Below are 22,989 nucleotides of genomic sequence, written 5' to 3' on the forward strand. Positions count from 1 at the left end.
CAGTGTGTCTCACGTGCATGTTTTAATTGTGATGTATTGAATGCAAAGAATACGTCTGTATGCTGGAGTGCTGATCACGAGAATAGACACATTCATCTTCCTGCTGCAGGACTAGTTTTTAGTCGATGTTCCTTATTACTGCTTCTTTGGCGGTGAGAGGTCATTGTGTCTCACGTGCATGTTTTCATTTTGTTGTGTTGTGTGCACAGAATACCCCTGTACGCAGGAGTACTGATCACGATAATAGACACCTTCACATTCCTGTTGATGGACAAGTACGGGCTGAGAAAACTGGAGGCCTTCTTCTGCATCCTCATCACCATAATGGCCGTCACTTTTGGATACGAGGTATGAACTGCTGATATAGAGAAACAAACTTTTCAAAGCCACCGTCCCCTTCCCCCAGACCCTGCTTTCACAGACGTTGGTGGCAGCCTTAAATTCACTTCAGTTTTGAGAACCTGTCCCTCGCCTTTGATGCCTGATTGTGTTTGATTATTGGCGGTTTTAAAAGGGGATTCCACTGTAGTGCCATCAGGGCATTGTGTTGTTTAGAAAGACGTTGATTGTGTCGATCTGTCGACAGGAGGAGCAGGAGGAAGCAGTTCTGTTAACTTACATTTTAGAGTTAACCTTTTCAAATGCAGGGTTTTATTGGGTAGGTTAAATTTCACTTTTGAGGCCAGTTTCTTTGAGGGTAATGCAGGCCAGAAGAAGTACATTCGCTAATAAAAATGCAAAAACTATTGCGCAGTTTCGCTTTGAACACAGCATTATACATCATAAGATAAGATGCAAAGTTAGAAGGAGTGTGTTAAACTACGCTTGGAAGTCACAATTTCATATAAAAAAGACCGGGGTTAGAAGATCAGTAAATGACATTCGAAATTAATCTGTAACACTGACAGAACGTAATTTTCAGTACATCAGGGTGGCACCAGACCAGCTCCAGGTGTTAAAGGGGTTGTTCATGCCGTACTGTGTGTTGATGTGTGTTGCAGTACATCAGGGTGGCACCAGACCAGCTCCAGGTGTTAAAGGGGTTGTTCATGCCGTACTGTGTGTTGATGTGTGTGTTGATGTGAGTGTTGATGTGTGTATTGATTTGAGTGTTGATTTGAGTGTTGATGTGTGTTACAGTACATCAGGGTGGCACCAGACCAGGGCCAGGTGTTAAAGGGGTTGTTCATGCCGTACTGTGTGTTGATGTGAGTGTTGGTGTGTGTATTGATTTGAGTGTTGATTTGAGAGTTGATGTGTGTTGCAGTACGTCAGGGTGGCACCAGACCAGGGCCAGGTGTTAAAGGGGCTGTTCGTGCCGTACTGTGAGGGCTGCGGACCGGACCAGTTGTTACAGGCTGTGGGAATCATTGGGGCCATCATCATGCCGCACAACATCTATCTGCACTCTGCACTCGTCAAGGTGAGAGCACACACACACACACACACACACACACGTACGTACGTTAGCACGCACGAACACACGCACGCACACACACACACACACACACACACACACTTACACACTTACACACTTACACACTTACACACACACACACACACACACACACACAGTGGTACTGATGCATTTGGGGTTCATAATGATTGCAGAACACAACCAAAATAATGTCCAACAGAGGATACCAATTTTAAAATCAAATCAAGAATCACGAAAAGGGAAGAAAATGTAACCGATATATAATTTTCTGGTTGCTCCTGATCATAGACTACTTCCGGATCAAAGTAGGGTCGCGTCCGGGTCAAAGGGGTCAAAAAGTATAACATTGTCACTTTCGTAACTGGCTATTGAGCTAGAGCAGCAGATTGTTTGTTTCCGAATCATGAAAGGTATGGCGAAGGTGAGTCGTATTAGCATTTGCTTGTCTTTCTGATAATTTGTATAATTTGTTTATTATTCACCATTTGTTCATTGCAGTCTCGTCAGGTAGACAGAACAAAGAAAGAGGACGTGAAGGAGGCCAACAAGTATTTCTTCATCGAGGCTGCCATCGCCTTGTTCGTCTCTTTCCTCATCAACGTCTTCGTCGTCTCTGTCTTCGCTGAGGGCTTCTACGGGAAAACCTCTTCTGAAGTGGTGAGTGTTCTTGGCTGTCTGTGATACGATAGGAGGTTCTTTATTTACGCTGACGTGAGTGTATGGATTTATGTTGTCTGGAGTGGTTGTGTTGTTGTGGTGGTTGTGTCGTGTGATGCAAGGTAAGGAAGTATTTTTTTTGTTAACACCATGGAGGAAGATGAAAAAAGAAACACGAGAGGAAGAAACAAGTCGCGTAAGGCGAAATTACTACATTTAGTCATGCTGTGGAACTCACAGAATGAAACTGAACGCAGTCCGCCGCTAGTGTAAAAGGCAGTGAAAGTGACGAGCCTGTTTGGCGCGGTAGCGGTTGCGCTGTGCTTCATAGCACGCTTTACTGTACCTCTCTTCGTTTTAACTTTCTGAGCGTGTTTTTAATCCAAACATATCATATCTATATGTTTTTGGAATCAGGAACCGACAAGGAATAAGATGAAAGTGTTTTTAAATTGATTTCGAAAATTTAATTTTGATCATAATTTTTATATTTTTCATTTTCTTCGTTTTAACTTTCTGAGCGTGTTTTTAATCTAAATATAACATATTTATATGTTTTTGGAATCAGGAAATGATGAAGAATAAGGTGAACGTAAATTTGGATCGTTTTTAAAAAAAAATTGTTTTTTTACAATTTTCAGATTGTTGATGACCAAAGTCATTAATTAATTTTTAAAGGGCAGCTGTCGGGTTGCCTGGCCTCAAAAATGCGCTGAGTCGCGTGCAAACACGCGTTTAAGAGTTTTCCGAGTTGATTCAACTAAAGACTGTTGATTTGGTCCAGAAGAAGACACTTTTATCATTAGTTTGAAACCATGAAAATGAGTGAAACTTTCTGCTAGTTCTCACAATCCGCAAGAAAACGAAGCAGTTGGCAGGCTGTACGACTCAAAATCCGCGACCGACAACTCTGTCAGCACAAGAAGAGACGCCGCAGCGTTAGCCTGGCAGTGACGTCATCCGAGGAACCCGATAAGGCCGCTGCGAAGTTTACAGTACAATGCAGAGAACAGCTGGGCATCTGTAATGCTGTACGCGTGATTGATTCTTGCACAAAGTAAAGTATTAGGGTGGTGGTATCCCATAAAGTTGCTCAACCACAGACCCTCGTGTCCCTGGTCAGCAGACACTTTACACTGAAGAAGGTCCGCTTGAGGTGTCACGCCAATTACCGTGTACGTGTGAGGTACTGAATTCAAGACAAAAACCAACTCTGTCGGTGGGAAAATCTAGGAAAGAGATAATGACAATACCTCTTCAGTTACTCACTCAAGTAGGTAGACGAGATAAGATAAAGGGAAGAGAGACGAAGACAAAGATGAAACAGTGGATCTAGTGTGGAAAATGGGGGAGGAGGGTTCGGCCGCAAAAAAATCAAAGATGAATTTGTCAAACTGTGATTGTGATGGTTATCGTGTATGTGTGTGTGTGTGTGTGTGTGTGTGTGTGTTTGTGTGTTTGTGTGTGTGTGTGTGTGTGATAACACGTATGTGTGTGTGTGTGTGATAACACATGTGTGTGTGTGTGTGTGTGATAACACGTATGTGTGTGTGTGTGTGTATGTGTGTGATTACACGTGTGTGTGTGTGGTGTGTGTGGGTGTGGGTGTGTGTTTGTGGGTGCATGTGTGTGTCTGTGTGTGAGTGTGTTTGTGTGTGTGTGTGTGTGTTTGTGTCCCTCGATGCGTGACATTATATGCCAATAAGTTGAACAAAAACAGGGTTTAAGTGGGAACACCTGAACAAAAGCAGGAGGGGGATGGAAGACACTTAATAAACTCCGTTTTCAGTACTGCGAAATTTTGGCCTGGGAGAAGACACCCCATCCTAAGTTTCTCTTCACCTACCCGTGAAGTATGCTTGAGGGCTTGACTAGACAACCCGATTGCGCTCACTACACGGTATAAAGAGAGCACCGTTCAACCCGGCCGATTCCTCGGCTGACGTCACGCGTCCAAGGGAAGTAATTTTCGAGCGGGCTGCATTGACTCAGCCAAGAATGCAAACTTTCTTCGATTAAAGACATTGTAGCATGTCTAAAATCTTCGGACTTGTGTTATCAAGCTGTTAAAATCACCAAGTAACTTTTAAGTATAGTTTCAGTTACATGAGAACTCATTCTGATGAACAGATTTGAGAGCCACAACCCAACAGCTGCCCTTTAAGCCACCAAGCTGAAATGCAATACCGAAGTCCGGCCTTCGTCGAAGATTGCTTGGCCAAAATTTCAATCAATTTGATTGAAAAATGAGGGTGTGACAGTGCCGCCTCAACTTTTACAAAAAGCCGGATATGACGTCATCAAAGACATTTATCGAAAAAAAGACAAAAACATCCGGGGATATCATTCCCAGGAACTCTCATGTAACATTTCATAAAGATCGGTCCAGTAGTTTACTCTGACACACACATGCACCACGACCCTCGTCTCGATTCCCCCTCTACGTTAAAACATTTAGTCAAAACTTGACTAAATGTAAAAAGATTAAATGAAACGATGAAATAAGCATTCCATGATTTTTAAGAAAATGGTGGCGGTAGTATCAGTGCCAGTGATGGCGAGTCTTGATTTAGTTTTCACCGTCTGTCTTTTCTATCGATAGATGCTCCGTAGAAAAATCGGAAGATTCAGTTTACTAAAGTTTTAGTTTGCTAGACCTGAAAAATTCGGTAATTAATTTGTCCACACTGCAAAAATCAGTGCGATGAATATTTTGTGATGTGTGCACTTAACGATGTACCGGCACGGTTGGCCTAGGGGTAAGGCGTCCGCCCCGTGATCGGGAGGTCGTGGGTTCGAACCACGGCCGGGTCATACCTAAGACTTTAAAATTGGCAATCTGGCATTATGGGGTTAGTGCTAGGACTGGTTGGTCCGGTGTCAGAATAATGTGACTGGGTGAGACATGAAGCCTGTGCTGCGACTTCTGTCTTGTGTGTGGCGCACGTTATATGTCAAAGCAGCACAGCCCTGATATGGCCCTTCGTGGTCGGCTGGGCGTTAAGCAAACAAACAAACAAACAAACAAACTTAACGATGTGTTAATGATGACATTATTCCGTTCCAGTACAATAACTGTCTGGCTCAAGGCAACCCTCACGCTGATGTTTTCAATGTAAGTATATTCCTGTGTGTGTGTGTGTGTGTGTGTGTGTGTGTGTGTGTGTGTGTTTGTGTGTGTGTGTGTGTGTGTGTGTGTGTGGGTGGGGGGGTTGTGTGTGTGTGGTGTGTGTGTGTGTGTGTGTGTGTGTGTGTGTGTGTGTGTGTGTGTGTTTGAAATGTAAAAGTAATGGTGGTTGATTACTTCTAATTAGTGAAGAAAAATGTCTGTTTGTTGCATTCAGACAGTCAAGTTTTATTGAATTGAATTTAATTGAATGAACTTCAGATAACAGTTTTGTGTTTTCCTTTTCAGAGTTCGACGTTATCAGTCGACATTTTCAAAGGGGTAAGTTCGTAATTACGCTTGACATTTTAAGCTTAATAATGAGAAAAAGTTTTGAAGGCTTTCAATTGTGGTAGGGTCAAGAAAAAGCTTTTACAATACGCAACAGACGCACGCAGACATGATACAAATGAGAATGCAAGAACACAGACATACACAATTATTGTCTGTATGCATACACGCATGTACGTGGGCACACAAATGAATTCAACAATTAAGACAAGAAAAATCGTTCTATTTTATCATGTGGTATTATTGTGTTGTATTATGCATAAATTAGGTAAAACTTTATTTATCTATGTGTGTGAATGTGTGTGTGTGTATGTATGTATGTGTGTGCGCGTGCTTGTGTGTGTGTGTGTGTGTGTGTGTGTGTGTGTGTGTGTGTGCGTACTTATGTGCGTGTGCGTGCGCTCGTGCATGCTTGCGCGCGTGCATGGGTGTCTGTTTGTGTGTCTGTGCGTATATGGCTACGCATGTGTACGTGTGTGTTACAGGGCGTGTTTCTAGGGTGTCAGTTCGGACTGGCGGCCATGTACGTGTGGGCAGTGGGCATCCTGGCGGCTGGACAGAGCTCCACGATGACCGGTACCTACACTGGTCAGTTCGTCATGGAGGTGAGTGGACAATGCATCGTCAATATTTAGCCAAAAGTGTCACCGCAAAACAAAGCCAACAAATAAGAACACAAGCAGGTGCGAAGGATCGGGAAGCAATCAACGGACAGGCACGCAGCAGTGTTTATAGCGCGCAGCGATACATATCATCGGCTTCTCATTTCTACTCACATCGTAAACCCTTTTCAAGTCACTTTTACGGGGTTAATTCGGGAATATGCAATGAAAATACACCATTGCTTATACCATTACTGATCTGGGCATTTTTGTGACGCAGGGTTTCCTGAACCTGACGTGGAAGCGGTGGCAGCGAGTGTTGCTGACTCGTACCATCGCCATCATGCCCACCATCTTCGTCGCCATCTTCAGCGGCATCAACGACATGACCACCATGAACGACCTGCTCAACGTCCTCATGTCGCTACAGCTCCCCTTCGCCCTGCTGCCCATACTGACCTTTACCAGCTCACACCACATCATGACAGACTTTGCTAATGGACGGTAGGTTGCACAGTGTGTTGGAGGGGGTGGGAGGGGGGGGGGGGTGGTAGGACCACTATAAAGTACCTTGATTCAAAGTCGTCATGTCGCCACAGTTTTATTTTGCTCTCGTCGTCATTTTGACTTACACAACTTCCCAACATCTCCCGACTGACAGACGACACAATACTTTATTTTTTTTGCCGGCAGGATTATGAAGGCGATACTAAGCGGCAGGCCTGTCTATAGCAGTGATCGCCATAAACTTGTTCTTTGAAGTGGTCTACATCACGTGATAAGCGTATTACCAAAAGTATTGTATTGCTATTTCTGTAATAGGATGCAGGATTATCATAACGACGTGCCTATTTTTAGCAGAGATCCCCATCAACATGTACTTGGTTGTGGTCTGTTTTTTCATCAAGAGATTTACTTTGTGCACGAATGAAATACTTTTGTTGTTGAACCATACAGGGTCATGAAAGCGATAGCGGCGGGCCTGTCTATAGCAGTGATCGCCATCAACCTGTACTTTGTGGTGGTGTATATCTAGTTCTGTTGAACCATACAGGGTCATGAAAGCGATAGCGGCGGGCCTGTCTATAGCAGTGATCGCCATCAACCTGTACTTCAGTTGTGGTGGTGTATATCTAGTTCTGTTGAACCATACAGGGTCATGAAGGGGATAGCGGCGGGCCTGTCTACAGCAGTGATGGCCATCAACCTGTACTTTGTGGTGGTCTACATCTATTACTGTTGTACCATATAGGGTCATGAAGGCGATAGTGGCGGGTCTGTCTATAGCAGTGATCGCCATCAACCTGTATTTTGTGGTAGTCTGCATCTATTACTGTTGTAATGTACCATACAGGGTCATGAAGGGGATAGTGGCGGGCATGTCTATAGCAGTGATCGCCATCAACCTGTACTTTGTGGTGGTCCATATCTAGTAATATTGCTATTTCATATGTTACGTGGATTTCCATTGGTCAATTGGGCAAAACTGAGCTCAGTGCAAAAGTGATATCGACGACATTTCCGTCGATATCAGTTTTGATATCGACGACCTCTTTATTGCTTCCCCACTTCAAAAACAAAAACACCTAATTTTAAAAACAAACAAATATATATGAAAATGTAATTATCCCAGAATTTAGTTGAGCAAGTAACTAAAGACTTTTTGAAAGGAAAGACATTTTAAAATACTGAAAAGTACAAGAAAAGAGTGAACAAAAAGAAATAATAATCAGAGGGAGGAATATGGAACAGCCAAAACTGAGACAAATACTTTTGTAATTTCTTTACAGAAAATACAAAATGTCCAGAGAATTAGCAATATATCTAACATTGACTGACTGTGTGATGATATCTTCTGCCATTGGTCTGTTTCGACAGTGATATCAAAATCTCGACCTCCGGTCTCGATTTTGATATCACTGTCTCAACAGACCATAGCAGAAGATATCATCACACAGTCCGTCAATATTGGGTACTGTTGTACCATGCAGGGTCATGAAGGGGATAGCGGCGGGCCTGTCTATAGCAGTGATGGCCATCAACCTGTACTTTGTGGTGGTCTATATCTAGTACTGTTGTACAATACAGGGTCATGAAGGGGATAGCGGCGGGCCTGTCTATAGCAGTGATGGCCATCAACCTGTACTTTGTGGTGGTCTATATCTAGTACTGTTGTACAATACAGGGTCATGAAGGGGATAGCGGCGGGCCTGTCTATAGCAGTGATGGCCATCAACCTGTACTTTGTGGTGGTCCATATCTAGTACTGTTGTACAATACAGGGTCATGAAGGGGATAGCGGCGGGCCTGTCTATAGCAGTGATGGCCATCAACCTGTACTTTGTGGTGGTCCATATCTAGTACTGTTGTACAATACAGGGTCATGAAGGGGATAGCGGCGGGCCTGTCTATAGCAGTGATGGCCATCAACCTGTACTTTGTGGTGGTCTATATCTAGTACTGTTGTACAATACAGGGTCATGAAGGGGATAGCGGCGGGCCTGTCTATAGCAGTGATGGCCATCAACCTGTACTTTGTGGTGGTCCATATCTAGTACTGTTGTACAATACAGGGTCATGAAGGGGATAGCGGCGGGCCTGTCTATAGCAGTGATGGCCATCAACCTGTACTTTGTGGTGGTCCATATCTAGTACTGTTGTACAATACAGGGTCATGAAGGGGATAGCGGCGGGCCTGTCTATAGCAGTGATGGCCATCAACCTGTACTTTGTGGTGGTCCATATCTAGTACTGTTGTACAATACAGGGTCATGAAGGGGATAGCGGCGGGCCTGTCTATAGCAGTGATGGCCATCAACCTGTACTTTGTGGTGGTCCATATCTAGTACTGTTGTACAATACAGGGTCATGAAGGGGATAGCGGCGGGCCTGTCTATAGCAGTGATGGCCATCAACCTGTACTTTGTGGTGGTCCATATCTAGTACTGTTGTACAATACAGGGTCATGAAGGGGATAGCGGCGGGCCTGTCTATAGCAGTGATGGCCATCAACCTGTACTTTGTGGTGGTCCATATCTAGTACTGTTGTACAATACAGGGTCATGAAGGGGATAGCGGCGGGCCTATCTATAGCAGTGATCGCCATCAACCTGTACTTTGTGGTGGTGTATATCTAGTACTGTTGTACCATACAGGGTCATGAAGGCGATAGCGGCGGGCCTGTCTATAGCAGTGATCGCCATCAACCTGTACTTTGTGGTGGTCTACATCCAGGAGCTGCCGTCAAAAGCCTACATCTACGCTCCCATCGCTATCGTCGTCGTCGCCTATTTAGCTTTTGTGGCTTACTTGGTAGGTGGACATTCTGTTTCGGATTATTTGGATCAAATTCGAGCTTACGCTTTCTTGAGATGAGGGTTGATAGGGTGATCAACTATCAATAATGGAGCTTACTGTGCCAGGTTAACGCTTTTTGCCAGTAGTTTGCCTTTTGGTTATGTCCCTTGAAAAATAAACGATAAGGAAATGAATCGAATTCTGGGGTTACTTCATCTGCATTTTTGGGCTGCAATTCCCACCCACGCTTAGTTTTGCACGTATTGTGAACGAGTGGGCTCTTACATGTATGTATGTCCGCCCCCCCCCCCCCCACCCCCCCACACACACACACCATTTGGGCAGTCATACTCCGTATTCGGGGGAGATTTCTAGGTGTGAAAACTGCAGTGTTTTGCCCCTTGTCACTTCTTCGGCAGTTGTCCCTCGTGCTTCTGGTAATAAGTAGACAAAGTAGCATCATTACCTCCGGTCTCAACGCTTTGACCTTTGCACTCAACACTTTTTTTTGTTTTGTTTGTAATTCGTTTTAAGTTAGTCGAGCATCCGCAAAGTTTCGCGTGCAGACATTTATGCTTGGTCATTTTACACATTTTTGTTTGTATTTTATTTGTTTGCTATTTGTTTATTTATTCTTTGGGAGTCAGTCAGTATGTTTGATATAGTTTTGAATTCTAATAATTACTGACGTCTCTCTTGAATGGATGTATTGGCTTTTATTTTTGGTCGATAACTCTGCCAAGAAATGCACTGCAAACCCGTTAATGACACATATTTCCAGGAACATACATGATGAAATGATATTGTTTCAGTCGATTCACTGTATGCACGCCATGGGAGCGACTTTCCTAGAACGAATACCGGTAAGTCCGTTTTCACGTGGTTTCGGTTGCACGATCTTCCGTTGTCGGGTGCTAGTCTTTTCCCCTTTTCTGTGGGTAAAGTGAAAGGTCTGCTGTGGTTTTCGTGTTTTTTTAGGCTTTTGTCTTTTTCTCTTTGGTTATTAGAAAAAAAATAAATAAATAAATGTCGGTGTTTTATTGCACTAACACATTTTGTGTTGTTAAAAATAGAAGTTTGTTTTGGTCTTTCGGGGGTTGCCCTTTGCTTCATTTAAAAAATCAAGCTTTCTGGGCTAAAGATTCTGATTCGAGGAGTGTTTTTTGAAAGATCCTATGTTATTATTTTGACCTATGTGGATTTTGTGTTTGTTATTACTAAATTGTGCGCTTGTGGAGTGAAAAGCTTTCTAGCATTAGAATGTTACAACACTAAAGTCGCCTTTAGGAATATTGAGAAAAACCCATCTATTTCTAGCATGGGTTATTTACTAATACAAACACGTTCACACGCCCTCATGTATGCACACCCAAGCACACTCACTGAACAAAATCTAAAACCATCTCAGATCCGTTCCGGATTTTACACGAGAAAAGAGCATCCTTCCACTTAGAAACACACGAACATCAACAGTGTGTGTGCTACCTGTGAAAAGTACCATTTTTTGACTCACCTGAGTAATTGGTGAGTCTTAGGATTCATATGTGTCCGTCCGTATGTCCGGCCGGACGGACGGTCGGTCGGCCGGCTAGACGGCCGTCCGTCTATGGACAAAAAACTTAACGTTGAGGTTATCTCAGATGTTTTTCAAGCTACAACTCTGAAACTTTGCACACTTTTAGGGTTTGATGATCGCACGAACCACAGCGGGGTCATGTTCGTTTCATAAAACCTTAACGTTGAGGTTATCTCGGATGTTTTTGAAGCTAGAGCTTTGAAACCTCGCACACTTCTAGGGTTTGATAATCTCCCGACCTAAGTTTGATTGACCCTCGTCAAATGTTAGGGTCACAGGGGTTCATGTTCGATTGATAATAACTCAACATCGACGTTATTTCAGGCGTTTTTGAAGCTAGAGCTTTGAAACTTTGAATACTTTAAGGGTTTGATAATCTGCCAACCTGACCCTAGTTTGGTTTAACCCCGTCACAATTTGGTCAAGAAAGTTAGTATTATTATGATTCTTGTTTAAAACAAAATTCTCTTTTTTCAAAATGTGGTGGATGTTGAGTATGTCAGGCTATTGATGGTGGTGAGAAGCAGGTTGGGGGTTATGCAAGTTTGAATATGTAAAATATTCTCAGGGTTAGATAACTAAATGGATTGATACAGGTCAGTCGAACGTGAAAGTTCTCTTGAACATAATTTTAAGAAGCTAGAACAGTTTTTTGAGTCACTTGAGAAAAAGTGACTCTATGTAATCGGTCAGTGTTAGTCTGTCCGGCCGGCCGTCCGGCCGGCCGTCCGTAGACACCACCTTAACGTTGGACTTTTCTCGGAAACTATCAAAGCGATCGGGCTCATATTTTGTTTAGTCGTGACCTCCAATGACCTCTACACTTTAACGATGGTTTCGTTGACCTTTGACCTTTTTCAAGGTCACAGGTCAGCGTCAAAGGAAAAATTAGACATTTTATATCTTTGACAAAGTTCATCGGATGTGATTGAAACTTTGTAGGATTATTCTTTACATCAAAGTATTTACATCTGTAGCCTTTTACGAACGTTATCAGAAAAACAAGGGAGATAACTAGCCTTTTCTGTTCGGCAACACACAACTGAACGTTGGGCTTTTCTCGGAAACTATAAAAGTGACCGGGCTCAAATTTTATGTGAACGTGACTCATTGTGTTGTGAATAGCAATTTCTTCCTGTCCATCTGATGCCTCATATAATATTCAGAACTGCGAAAGTGACTCGATCGAGCGTTTGCTCTTCTTGGTTTTTTTTTTTTTTTTTTTTTGGGGGGGGGGGGGGGGGTTGGTCATACTGAGGTAGTGGAATCCTCCCTTTAAGACCTACAAAACCCTAAGAAAATCAGGTCTGAAAATGAGGGTAAACCTCCAGAGGTTTTGAACAGAATATCTCATAAAACAGGGTCTTGAAAGTGTCTTGTTGGATGTCTTAAAGGGGACGGAGTCTTCCAAGGGGTAAGGTGGTTCAGGGAGGGGCGGGGGTAACGAAGGCGAGTCGTGTGAAAGCATTTGATTTTCTTGTTTGTAAATGAATTAATATCACATTATTGACCCTGGTGTCAACTACAAAAATAATTCAACCCAAAATTGACACTCTCCATAGGAAGTAGCCAGACTGTTGACTTGTTGGTATGTGTCCAAGTGGTAAGAGCCGGCCGGAGTGGCACAGGGGTTTTCTGGAGCGCTCTCCAGTCCATCCAGCTGGAAATAGGCACCGGAAGGATCGTGGAAGGCGAAGGCAGCGAGGGAGAGGAGATGGGCACCGCCCTCCGATCATAAAGCTTGCCCTAGAAAAGTTGAGATCTCTAACATTTCGCTCCCCTACGACCAAACATGGTCAGGGGGTAACCTTTACTTTTTACATTTAGTCAAGTTTTGACTAAATGTTTTAACGTAGAGGGGGGAATCGAGACGAGGGTCGTGGTGTGTGTGTGTCTGTGTGTGTGTATGTGTGTATGTGTGTGTGTGTGTGTGTGTGTGTGTGTGTAGAGCGATTCAGAGAAAACTACTGGACCGATCTTCATGAAACTTGACATGAGAGATCCTGAGTATAATATCTCCAGACGTTTTTTTCATTTTTTTGATAAATAGCTTTGATGACGTCATATCCGGCTTTTCGTAAAAGTTGAGGCGGCACTGTCACGCTCTCATTTTTCAACCAAATTGGTTGAAATTTTGGTCAAGTAATCTTCGACGAAGCCCGGACTTTGGTATTGCATTTCAGCTTGGAGGCTTACAAATTAATTAATGAGTTTGCTCATTAAAGTTGTCATTAAAATCGATTTTTCGCAAACAGATTTAAAATTGATTGCATCGTATTCTTCATCATATTCTGAATCTAAAAATATATACATATGTCATGTTTGCTCTTAAAATGTGATCACAATTAACGAAAATAGATTAATTAGTCTTACGATACAAATTTAAGAAATCGATCCAAAAATGATTTCATCTTATTCTTTATCATTTCCTGATTCCAAAAACATATAGATATGATAGGTTGTATTCAAAACGAGCTCCGAAAGTTAACAAGAATACAGAAAAGCGCGCTTTCCTGCTTCGCACAATACGCTACCGCGCTATTCTGGCGTGTTAATTTCACTGCGTTTTGCACGTGGAAGGTGAGCGATTTCCTTCTAGCGGGGATTGACGTACGGAACGCGGATCGTATCAACTGATGCATCAAATTGATGCATCCAAAACCAAGAATTTGATGCATGATTTTCACAATTTGATGCATCGTTTGGATGCATCAGAATTGCGGGTTTTCCCGGAAAGTGCCGAGCAAAAAGCACAATTTGAACCGGAATACGAAGCGAAACGAACGTCGGAAAACGAAAGTTTGAGTCGAAGGTCAAGGGCGGCAAAACTTCGTGTGCACAGAAAACAAACCACAAACAAAACAAAAAATGCCTTAAAATGCATAATGCCGTGACTTTGACTTGTTCCCTATTTAATGGTATGTTGTACGTTTATTTTTGTTTTATCTAACCAATCTGTTTATATTCGTCAAGATGTCATTTTAAGTTTTTCCGTGCTCAGGCATTTCTTACGGAAAGACCGGAAATGAATGATCTTTCGCATGCATACAAAACCGAAAGTGATTCATCAAAATGATGCATCAAAATGATGCATCCTTTTCTAAAAGGATGCATCATTTTCGTATCGGATGCATCAGTTTTGGAAAATGATGCATCCTTTTTGAAAATGATGCATCCGATACGAAAATGATGCATCAAATTGTGAAAATGATGCATCAAATCTTGGTTGCATCAGTTGATACGATCCGCGTTCCGTATTGACGAAGCTGTACTGTCTTGGTGAAAAACTACAGTGCGTTCACTTTCATTCCGTGAGTTCGACAGCTTGACTAAAATTAATGTAGTAATTTCGCCTTACGCGACTTGTTTTACCTGAGGTAAGAGGATGCTCTGATCCCATGCAAAAGACTGCTCCGATCGGTGACGGTTTATATGGTCGTTGACACGACACGCAAAGTATCTTCACACCAACCGCACTCACTAACACACTGAAAGGAATGCCTACTATGCACGTGGTTTGTGTCTGACAGATGTTGCAACAAACAGGATTTGACCTTGCGGATCCAATGAGCTACGGACAGTCTTCCAGCGTCAATGCCACCAATATTTAGCACCATCCCCTCCCACATCCACGGTTCAACCTAATACTAACAAGTATATTATCACCTTGTGGTGCATTGTATTCATTATGTCTAGAGTTGAGTGTGTCTGGGAGTTACGAGTACAGTGGTACCCGCGATGAGAGGACACCTCCCATGAAAGGACACCTTTTGTTGCCCCTAAGTCGATAAGTTTCACCAAAGGTGGGGGGGGGGGGGAGAGAGAAAGAGAGAGAGGAGGGGGGGCTGGTAGCCCAATTGGTGGACCACTGGACTTGCGATCCTTTCGTCGCGGGTTCGAATCCGGGCCGGGATGGACACGAGTCATGTTTATGTGCAGTCTCAGAGATGTTATCCATATACCACTCCCTTGTCACCACAGTGGCACGTAAAAGACCTCGGTCATTCTGCCACCGACGCAGGTGGCAGCTGATAACACCTAAACAAGCCCTCATCTGGGTAACGCGGTTCTTGTTGCTGCCAGGTTTCCACTGGGAGGAAGCAACCTGAATTACCCAACGATTGGGTAATAAAGTTACTTGACATGAAATGAAAGCATACTGCAGTCTGGAGACACGTTTGGTCCCAATGGTGTCAATTCATTGCGGGTACTACTGTAATTAATAAGTGGAAGAAAGAAGGGGAAACGAAGGCACGCGGATGTGTGTGTGTGTGTGTGTGTGTGTGTGTGTGTGTGTGTGTGTGTGTGAGTGAGTGAGTGAGTGAGTGAGTGAGTGAGTGAGTGAGTGAGTGAATGAATGAGTGCGTGCGTGCGTGCGTGCGTGCGTGGTCTCTTCGTGGGTTCGTTTATGCGTGAGGGAGTACAATTTTCGATTTGTTTTCGAGTACACTGGATCTGTTATGTTCCGTACCTTATCCTACGCAAATGTGCACGTTTGAAGAAAAAGTGTCTTTTTATTTTGGTGCATGTGGTTCCATATTTTTGTTGTTTATTTGTTGGTTTTTATGTTTGCAATTTTTGTTTTGCGTGGTTTTTTTGTGGTGATAGTTACGCCGAACAAGAAGTAGAGCTGTTTCGTAGCGCAATATGCCTCAGCTAGAAGTGAATTTGGAGCATTTGGCTAATGTCTAATGATTTGGTTTCGAGAATGATCTTATCAATTTTGTAAACAAGTGTCAATTTGATATAGATCAGAAGAGTTGATGATAACATTTCAAGAAAACTTAATGGGGAAAATGTAGAGTTGTTTCGTAGCGCAATATGCCTCAGCTAGAAGTGAATTTGGAGCATTTGGCTAATGTCTAATGATTTGGTTTCGAGAATGATCTTATCAATTTTGTAAACAAGTGTCAATTTGATATAGATCAGAAGAGTTGATGATAACATTTCAAGAAAACTTAATGGGGAAAATGTCTTGTCATCAATTTCTGGAAGAATGCACAACCCTAAAGGCAGACTGCATGAATCAAAGGCAGATAGACAAGCACACACACACACACACACACGCACGCACGCAAGCAAGCACGCACGCACTCATGAACACACGTTCACGCGCACACACACACACACACACACCCGGCACACACACCCCCGGCACACACACACACACGCACACACACACACACGCACACACACACTGATTGTGATTATTTGCTTTGTTGCAGTGCCTCTCGTTCGACACAGCGCATCAGTCATTGGAGAGTTTCGAAGAAGAGTTGCAGGAAAGCGTGGGCTGAAGTGTGTTTTAGTGCGTATCTTAAAAACCGTGTGTGTGTGTGTGTGTGTGTGTGTGTGTGTGTGTGTGATATGTGTGTGTATGTGTGTGTGTATATATGTGTGTGTGTGTGTGTCAGGTGTGTGTGTGTGTTCTCTTGAGTGTGTGTATTCACTCGTGTGTGTGTATGTGCTTGTGTGTGTGTGTTCACCTGTGTGTGAGCTTTAGTAATACATTTAACACTTGAAATGCAATATATCCAAAGTCTCCTGTCCTGTTGCTATGTGCCTTGTCGATTTGAAATAGCTGCACTGCACATTTGTCATTTGCAAATGATAAAAGCTGACGTAGTTGTGTTAATTTCATTACGAACTTCGATTCTCCTGTATTTGTTGTTCTTTCTTGACATGTTTTCCAGGTTTTGCCGCTATGAAGTTTAGAGTTGTAAAATGTTTACCACAACGGGGGAAAAAAATAAAGAAAGAGCTAAAGTGTGTGTGTGTGTGTGTGTGTGTGTGTGTGTGTGTGTGTGTGTGTGTGTGTGTGTGTGTGTGTGTGTGTGTGTGTGTGTGTGCGTGTGCGCGTCTGTGCGTGCGTGCATGTGTGTGTGTGAGTGTTTGTCTGTGTGTGGGTGGGAGGTTTTGTCTGCAAATGTGTGTCACAGTGTGTGTGTGTGTGTGTGTGTGTGTGTGTGTGTGTGTGTGTGTGTGTGTGTGTGTGTGTGTGTGTGTACACTGCTAAATAACCACGGAGCCTTTTCGACATCAACATTCTCAATTCACACAGGCCATACCAATGCACAGCGGTCACTACATAACACAACCCTGCATTAAATTTTAGCTGATTCGCAGAAATTAACATTTTCTTGCCCTGAATTGATCGAATCTGTGTGTGGAGACATCGCCAGTTGTGCATTCCAGACCATTTACCTTTCAACCCGCATTCCTCGTATGTTGATGTCACTCCCACCTGCCGCTTATTTACGATCTGGTAATAAACTGCACCACAGGTGTCAGATACGTATCAAATAACTCGAACTATTGGCTTTGCTTCCTCTGTTTACTTTCTGCTTATATGAGTATATTCGAAGTGGAAGTGTGGCCGTTAAAACAGTTGTTTACGTTGTGCTGAGCTTGTCACTGATACAAAAAATAACTCTTAACCGCTCTAAATATATGCGATATATATGTAACAAAAGAAAGTGAGAATTATACGGAACCAATCTCCTGGCATCTGAGAGAATAACAAGCATTGAAATGAATAAACGACTTTCATCCTCAAGAAAAAGAATGATCACCGCAAGCTCTAATCAGTGTTCCTCATATAGCGCTCTGCCACATTTCCTGTAAACGATTTGACTCGAAGGGATAAGACCATCCGTCCTGAATTTTGTACCAAAAGATATTCTAACAGCCTTGGTGCTCTTTGTGCAGACTAGGATTTTTGTTAGGATTTCATGTTTTCAACGGACACTAGTGGCTTTTCATGAAATTATTACACTAAACTAAAATGAAAAATAAAAATCTGTCAGGGTGCTGCATTTCTTAATATCTTTCCGAGTGGAGGATGTTTTTATCCGATGTAGCGCCCCCCGCGGGTTAGGGGGAGTCCCATATTGGTTGGGACGAGAAAGAATTTACCCGATGCTCCCCAGCATGTCGTGGGAGGCGACTAACGGATTCTGTTTCTCCTTTTACCCTTGTTAAGTGTTTCTTGTATAGAATATAGTCAATGTTTGTAAAGATTTTAGTCAAGCAGTATGTAAGAAATGTTGTCCTTTGTACTGGAAACTTGCATTCTCCCAGTAAGGTAATATATTGTACTACGTTGCAGGCCCCTGGAGCAAATTTTTGATTGGTGCTTTTGTGAACAAGTTGACAAGTGGCTTTATCCCATCTCCCCCCCTTCCCCGTCGCGATATAACCTTCGTGGTTGAAAACGACGTTAAACACCAAATAAAGAAAGAAAGAAAGAAAAGCCTGGCTAGAGCTGAGATGGAGAGCCGAACATTGGAAGGACTGTGCTTTTAAAGTCGTAGAACATACACATAATAATAACGAGAAAACGAAGACTTTTTATTGGGCGTTGCTTGTTCAACGTTCTACGCTCTTGCGTATAGTTCTAATCAGTGAAAGACACCAGACGATATACTGTATATCTCTGATGACAAATTTTAACGACGTTCCTGACATTTAAACAAAACTTACATGGATATTTCAGGGCTGAATCAATGACAGTATCTTTCCTTCTTATTGCATACAACATTCATTTCGCGGCAGGAATGTCGTGTGAGAGATTTCCGTCTCACACAATATAAATCCGGCACAGATCTTAAAGCACAGAACCATGATATGAACATTAGCAGTAGACTGAACGACACTGAGTACTTGGTCATTTTGACGGAAAATCATGTCAAAGAGTTAATCTCTCCTAAAACAAATACAGTTGAGATCTTAAAGATCCGAACAATGATATGAATATTAGCAGAGGTCTTTCTTTCTTGACCCCGCATAAAACGATCACGGAAGAGATAATTTATGGCCGGGCCCTCGTTCCTCCTACGCTTATCATGCAGTGGTTTTATGTTCCCAGCAGAAGACTTCAGAGCTAGGGCAATGACAATTGTGCAATCATAAAGTGTCCCTCATAAACCATAGACCATAAACAGACGGGGGACACGCTCCTTGAAATCAGTGTGAGTTGTGTGCAGCTTGTAGGATTGTGTGGACAGTTCAGAACTGCCAGCTTGGCAGTGTGGTGACATTAGTTTCAGTGCAGCGTGTTAACTTGATTTTGATTCAAGTACATTCATTTTGTGTTGTGACTGTGTGCCCTTTGTCTTCAGCCAAGGTGAGTTGATTCCGTTACGTTATCCTTTTCAAGAACAGTGTCCCGGCCCACATAAAAAGCTCTCCGGCCGCACCGTCGTCAGTCCGCGCCATGTAGTTGTGTCCCTTGAACACTGACGAACGTATAAAATGTACGGAATGAATGGAATTTCAAAGTCAGAATTATTGCTTTTCACCCCGCGTTTGTCTGTTTCATTCACTTCCAAGGTTCTCCCCGTCTGCTAAGACTGCTAAGCTTCGTACCTTGCAACAGCTGTGTGTGTGAGTATCAGTGTGTGTGTGTGTGTGTGTGTGTGTTTGCTCTCTGTTAAAGTACTGTGCACGCTCGCGAGGGTGTCCTAGTAAAATCTAAAGTACATCAGTTTCTTATTGCTTTTTTTATTACTCAATTTCAGTGTTAACAATAACAAAATGGCTATTATTTTGCCGGTACCGGCACCGGCAAAATAACGATATGTTGCGGTAGAGGCTATTTTGCCGGTAGAGTCTCTCTCTCTCTCTCTCTCTCTCTCTCTCTCTCTCTCTCTCTCTCTCTCTCTCTCTCTCTCTCTGAAGCTAGTAAAGTGAAAGTTACCGCCTGTGATTAAATACTCACCAATAAATGACAGTTTCTGATGGGAATTTCTTTGGGGGAGAGAAGTGTTCACTGATTGACAAATTTGAACTTTTATAGTGAGTTTTATTATCAACTCCACCTCGGACAACAATTGGCTTCTTTAGCTGCAGAAAACAACTTTGATTTCCAAGAGAAATTGAACGTGTTAGATTTTGTTGTAAAAATGTGGGGATCTGGAAAACATGTAGCGGTTGTGGAACTAGTGTATGATATGACAGTCGCCCCAAACCCACCACCACCAACAACAACACCACAGTCTCACGAGAATGGTTCATTCGCACCCAGGCCCTACGACGTCTCACGAGGATGGTTCATTTGCACCAAGGCCTACGACGTCTCAAGAGGATGGTTCAGTCGCACCAAGGCCTACGACGTCTCATGTAGCGGTTGTGGAACTAGTGTATGATATGACAGCCGCCCCAAACCCACTACCACCAACAACAACACCACAGTCTGACGAAGAGGGTTCATTCGCACCAAGGCCTACGACGTCTGACGAGGAGGGTTCATCCGCACCAAGGCCTACGTCGACGTCTCTTGATAATGTGACGTTACCACCAAAATCCCGGAAGAGAGGCAGACCAAAAGGAAAAGTAGTAAATGCTATTGGACTGCCTCGCCGGAAAAAATGCAAGGTTGACAAACCGGTTCCCTTTTCAAAGAAGTCCTCGGTGGATCGAGACAGACAAATTCTGAGCTACTTTGTCGGTGAGGCAGACACAATCCGTGCTCTGAAAGGCGAACTTCAAAGGAATCCGTTTAGCAGTTACCCACAGCAGTACTGGACGTGAACATATCCATCATGAAAGTTCGGCGATATTTCGACACGGACGGTTGGACAGCCGTCCAACACGTCAACTCGGCTGTACGGTCTTCTCTCCGTACTGTGTGTGCACTATGTGACGATGACTTGTTGAATACTCAATCTATTTCATGTGATTCATGTCTCAGATCCCTCCATCTGCAATGCGCTGGAAAACGCTCAAGACCAAAAACCAAGTTCTGGTTCTGCAGGAACTGCTATGAATGACACACACACACACACACACACACACACACACACACATAGAGACAGAGAGTCAGCGGCAATGATCATAGAGAGAGAGATGTGACGATGACTTGTTGTATATTCAACGTCCGTATATTCAATCTATTTCATGTGATTCATGACACACACATAGAGACAGAGAGTCAGCGACAATGATCATAGAGAGAGAGATGTGACGATGACTTGTTGTATATTCAACGTCCGTATATTCAATCTATTTCATGTGATTCATGACACACACATAGAGACAGAGAGTCAGCGAGAATGATCATAGAGAGACAATAACCAGTATTTAATTCCTTGCATAGAGATCATCGGATATTTGCCAGTTAAATTAGTGTATTTGGTGTTTTAAGAGAGAGAGAGAGAGAGAGAGAGAGAGAGAGAGAGAGAGAGAGAGAGAGAGATATGGCTTTTATTCGTGTATAAGACAAGGTTGTAATTGCATTTGAAGTTTGCACATCAGAAATACAAATATTGAAGATTACTTGTGTATTGCCTTTGTGAGATGGAGAATCCGACTAGACGTTTCACTTTACTAGCTTCAGCAGCGTCCAACCGGCAAAATAGCCTCTACCGTAACATATCGTTATTTTGCCGGTACCGGCAACATAGCCTACAGGCTACGTTGCCGGTACCGGCAAAATAGCCATTGCGTAACAAAAAACCACATGCCTCAAGCACAAAAATGTAATTGAGCACGATATTTTGTATGCGCCCAACACATCACGGCAAAATCCCTTCTCAGCAAAAACACTGCACCAATTATGCATCATGCTAAGCCACAATGCTATAGTCCATTTTCCGCACTGTCACTGGTTGTAGTAAACACAGCACCAGCAATGTAATGTCCTAACTCACAATTGTCCATTTTCCGCGCTAAGAGTGGCAGGAAGCGAGGAGACACCAAAGGTGAACAGGGCTGACAGAGACCCGCTACACTTTAGCGTGTACACCTCTTCCATCTTCGTGTCTGTACCTCGCCCAACAGGCAACAGAAAGATGTCATGATTCTGACGACTACACATTCCGTTTAGTTCGAATAGAAACAAGAAGTAATAGTGTTTTGCGGCGCCTGTGGTGCTTTCAGAGCGCTGTCACTATCATCTAATGCCTTCGTCTGACAGTTGCAATGTGTTTGGGTGTTTAGTTTTTGTCTTGCGACACGCACCTGTACGTGTTAGTGCATGCAGGTGCATATTTTTTATTAGGCGGGATGCCCCTTACGGTCGTTTGAAAATGACAAAGGCGAGCCTGTTTTCATTCGCCCCAGCGAATTCGCTTACTTATTCCATTCGCTTATATACATTAATACAAAAACAGGTTTAGCACTAAGCCTATTTGCACCACCCCGATCCCTCACAAAGTTTGACTGATGCAAATCGGAAAACGGCCTCTCAGTGCAGAAAGTTTAACGACCTTTTGCTCCGGGTACCTCCAGAAATTGCCTCGTGCACGTGACGTCACATCCGGAAAGAAAAGTGAACATTTTGAGGTTTTTTTCTTCTTCTTCAGTGTGACGACGAACGTCACGCGGAGCTAAATATGGTATTGTGGTAATGCGGTCATGCGCCTCCAAGTGGGAGGCTAATATCTTCGGCTCGATCCACAGGCAGCTATGCTAACATTCCTATGAAATTCGCCGTTTATTCGTCATCTCCCTACCTTTCTATTCATTTATCCACCCACAAAACTCGATTAAAGGTATTCATTTAAAAAAGTGCACAGAGCTTTTGCGTACCCCCTGAGTATTAGGCTACGTTTGCATACTTGTGATCGCGTGAGAGCATTATGATAGCCACTGATGAAATAAAAAAAAAATCCAAAACAGACTGCTTACTTACTTTCAAAACTTTTTGTTTTTTTGTTTTTGTTTTGTTGCTGAAACCTCTTTTCAAGATTTACATTGCTGTTGGTCTTGTTACCCTTCGTTCAAAATTGTCTGTAGATGTATTTTTCGTAATAACCAAATAGCGATCATAACGAGTCATGGACAATAGGGAACCCGCAGTTTATTGTCAATTAAATAGCCTGTTAACCCGGTTTCTCCTGAACCTTTCAAGGCGTTTCTTCTACCGTTCAGGGACATTAAACCGCATCATATCCATAAAAGAACACGTGCCGTTGAGTCATGTAACCCAAATCGCTTGTAATGAGGTGCGCACGTTACGTGG

The 22,989-nt window shown here is 43.1% G+C and overlaps 2 protein-coding genes across 9 annotated transcripts in view; one reads left to right on the forward strand and one right to left on the reverse strand.

Moving 5' to 3' along the window:
- LOC138982284 (natural resistance-associated macrophage protein 2-like) overlaps window positions 1-16,798 on the forward strand; it is a 53,109-nt gene extending 36,311 nt beyond the window's left edge. For 6 of the 8 annotated variants that reach the window (XM_070355537.1, XM_070355539.1, XM_070355540.1 and 3 more), the window contains 11 exons: window positions 210-348; window positions 1,268-1,423; window positions 1,937-2,095; window positions 5,163-5,210; window positions 5,511-5,543; window positions 6,038-6,157; window positions 6,435-6,658; window positions 9,310-9,466; window positions 10,264-10,314; window positions 14,558-14,681; window positions 16,253-16,798. In XM_070355537.1, the coding sequence (XP_070211638.1) occupies window positions 210-348; window positions 1,268-1,423; window positions 1,937-2,095; window positions 5,163-5,210; window positions 5,511-5,543; window positions 6,038-6,157; window positions 6,435-6,658; window positions 9,310-9,466; window positions 10,264-10,314; window positions 14,558-14,638 (1,168 nt within the window). In that variant the 3' untranslated portion in view covers window positions 14,639-14,681; window positions 16,253-16,798. Of the gene's footprint in view, window positions 1-209; window positions 349-1,267; window positions 1,424-1,936; window positions 2,096-5,162; window positions 5,211-5,510; window positions 5,544-6,037; window positions 6,158-6,434; window positions 6,659-7,406; window positions 7,603-9,309; window positions 9,467-10,263; window positions 10,315-14,557; window positions 14,682-16,252 lie in introns of those variants that run through there. The other 2 variants (XM_070355534.1, XM_070355536.1) reach the window with 2 other exon arrangements.
- LOC138982295 (uncharacterized) overlaps window positions 1-22,989 on the reverse strand; it is a 333,833-nt gene that overhangs the window by 111,836 nt on the left and 199,008 nt on the right. The gene's annotated exons all lie outside the window — the stretch shown is intronic.

The sequence above is a fragment of the Littorina saxatilis genome, linkage group LG12 (assembly GCF_037325665.1).
Source record: "Littorina saxatilis isolate snail1 linkage group LG12, US_GU_Lsax_2.0, whole genome shotgun sequence".
Taxonomy (NCBI): Eukaryota; Metazoa; Mollusca; class Gastropoda; order Littorinimorpha; family Littorinidae; genus Littorina; species Littorina saxatilis.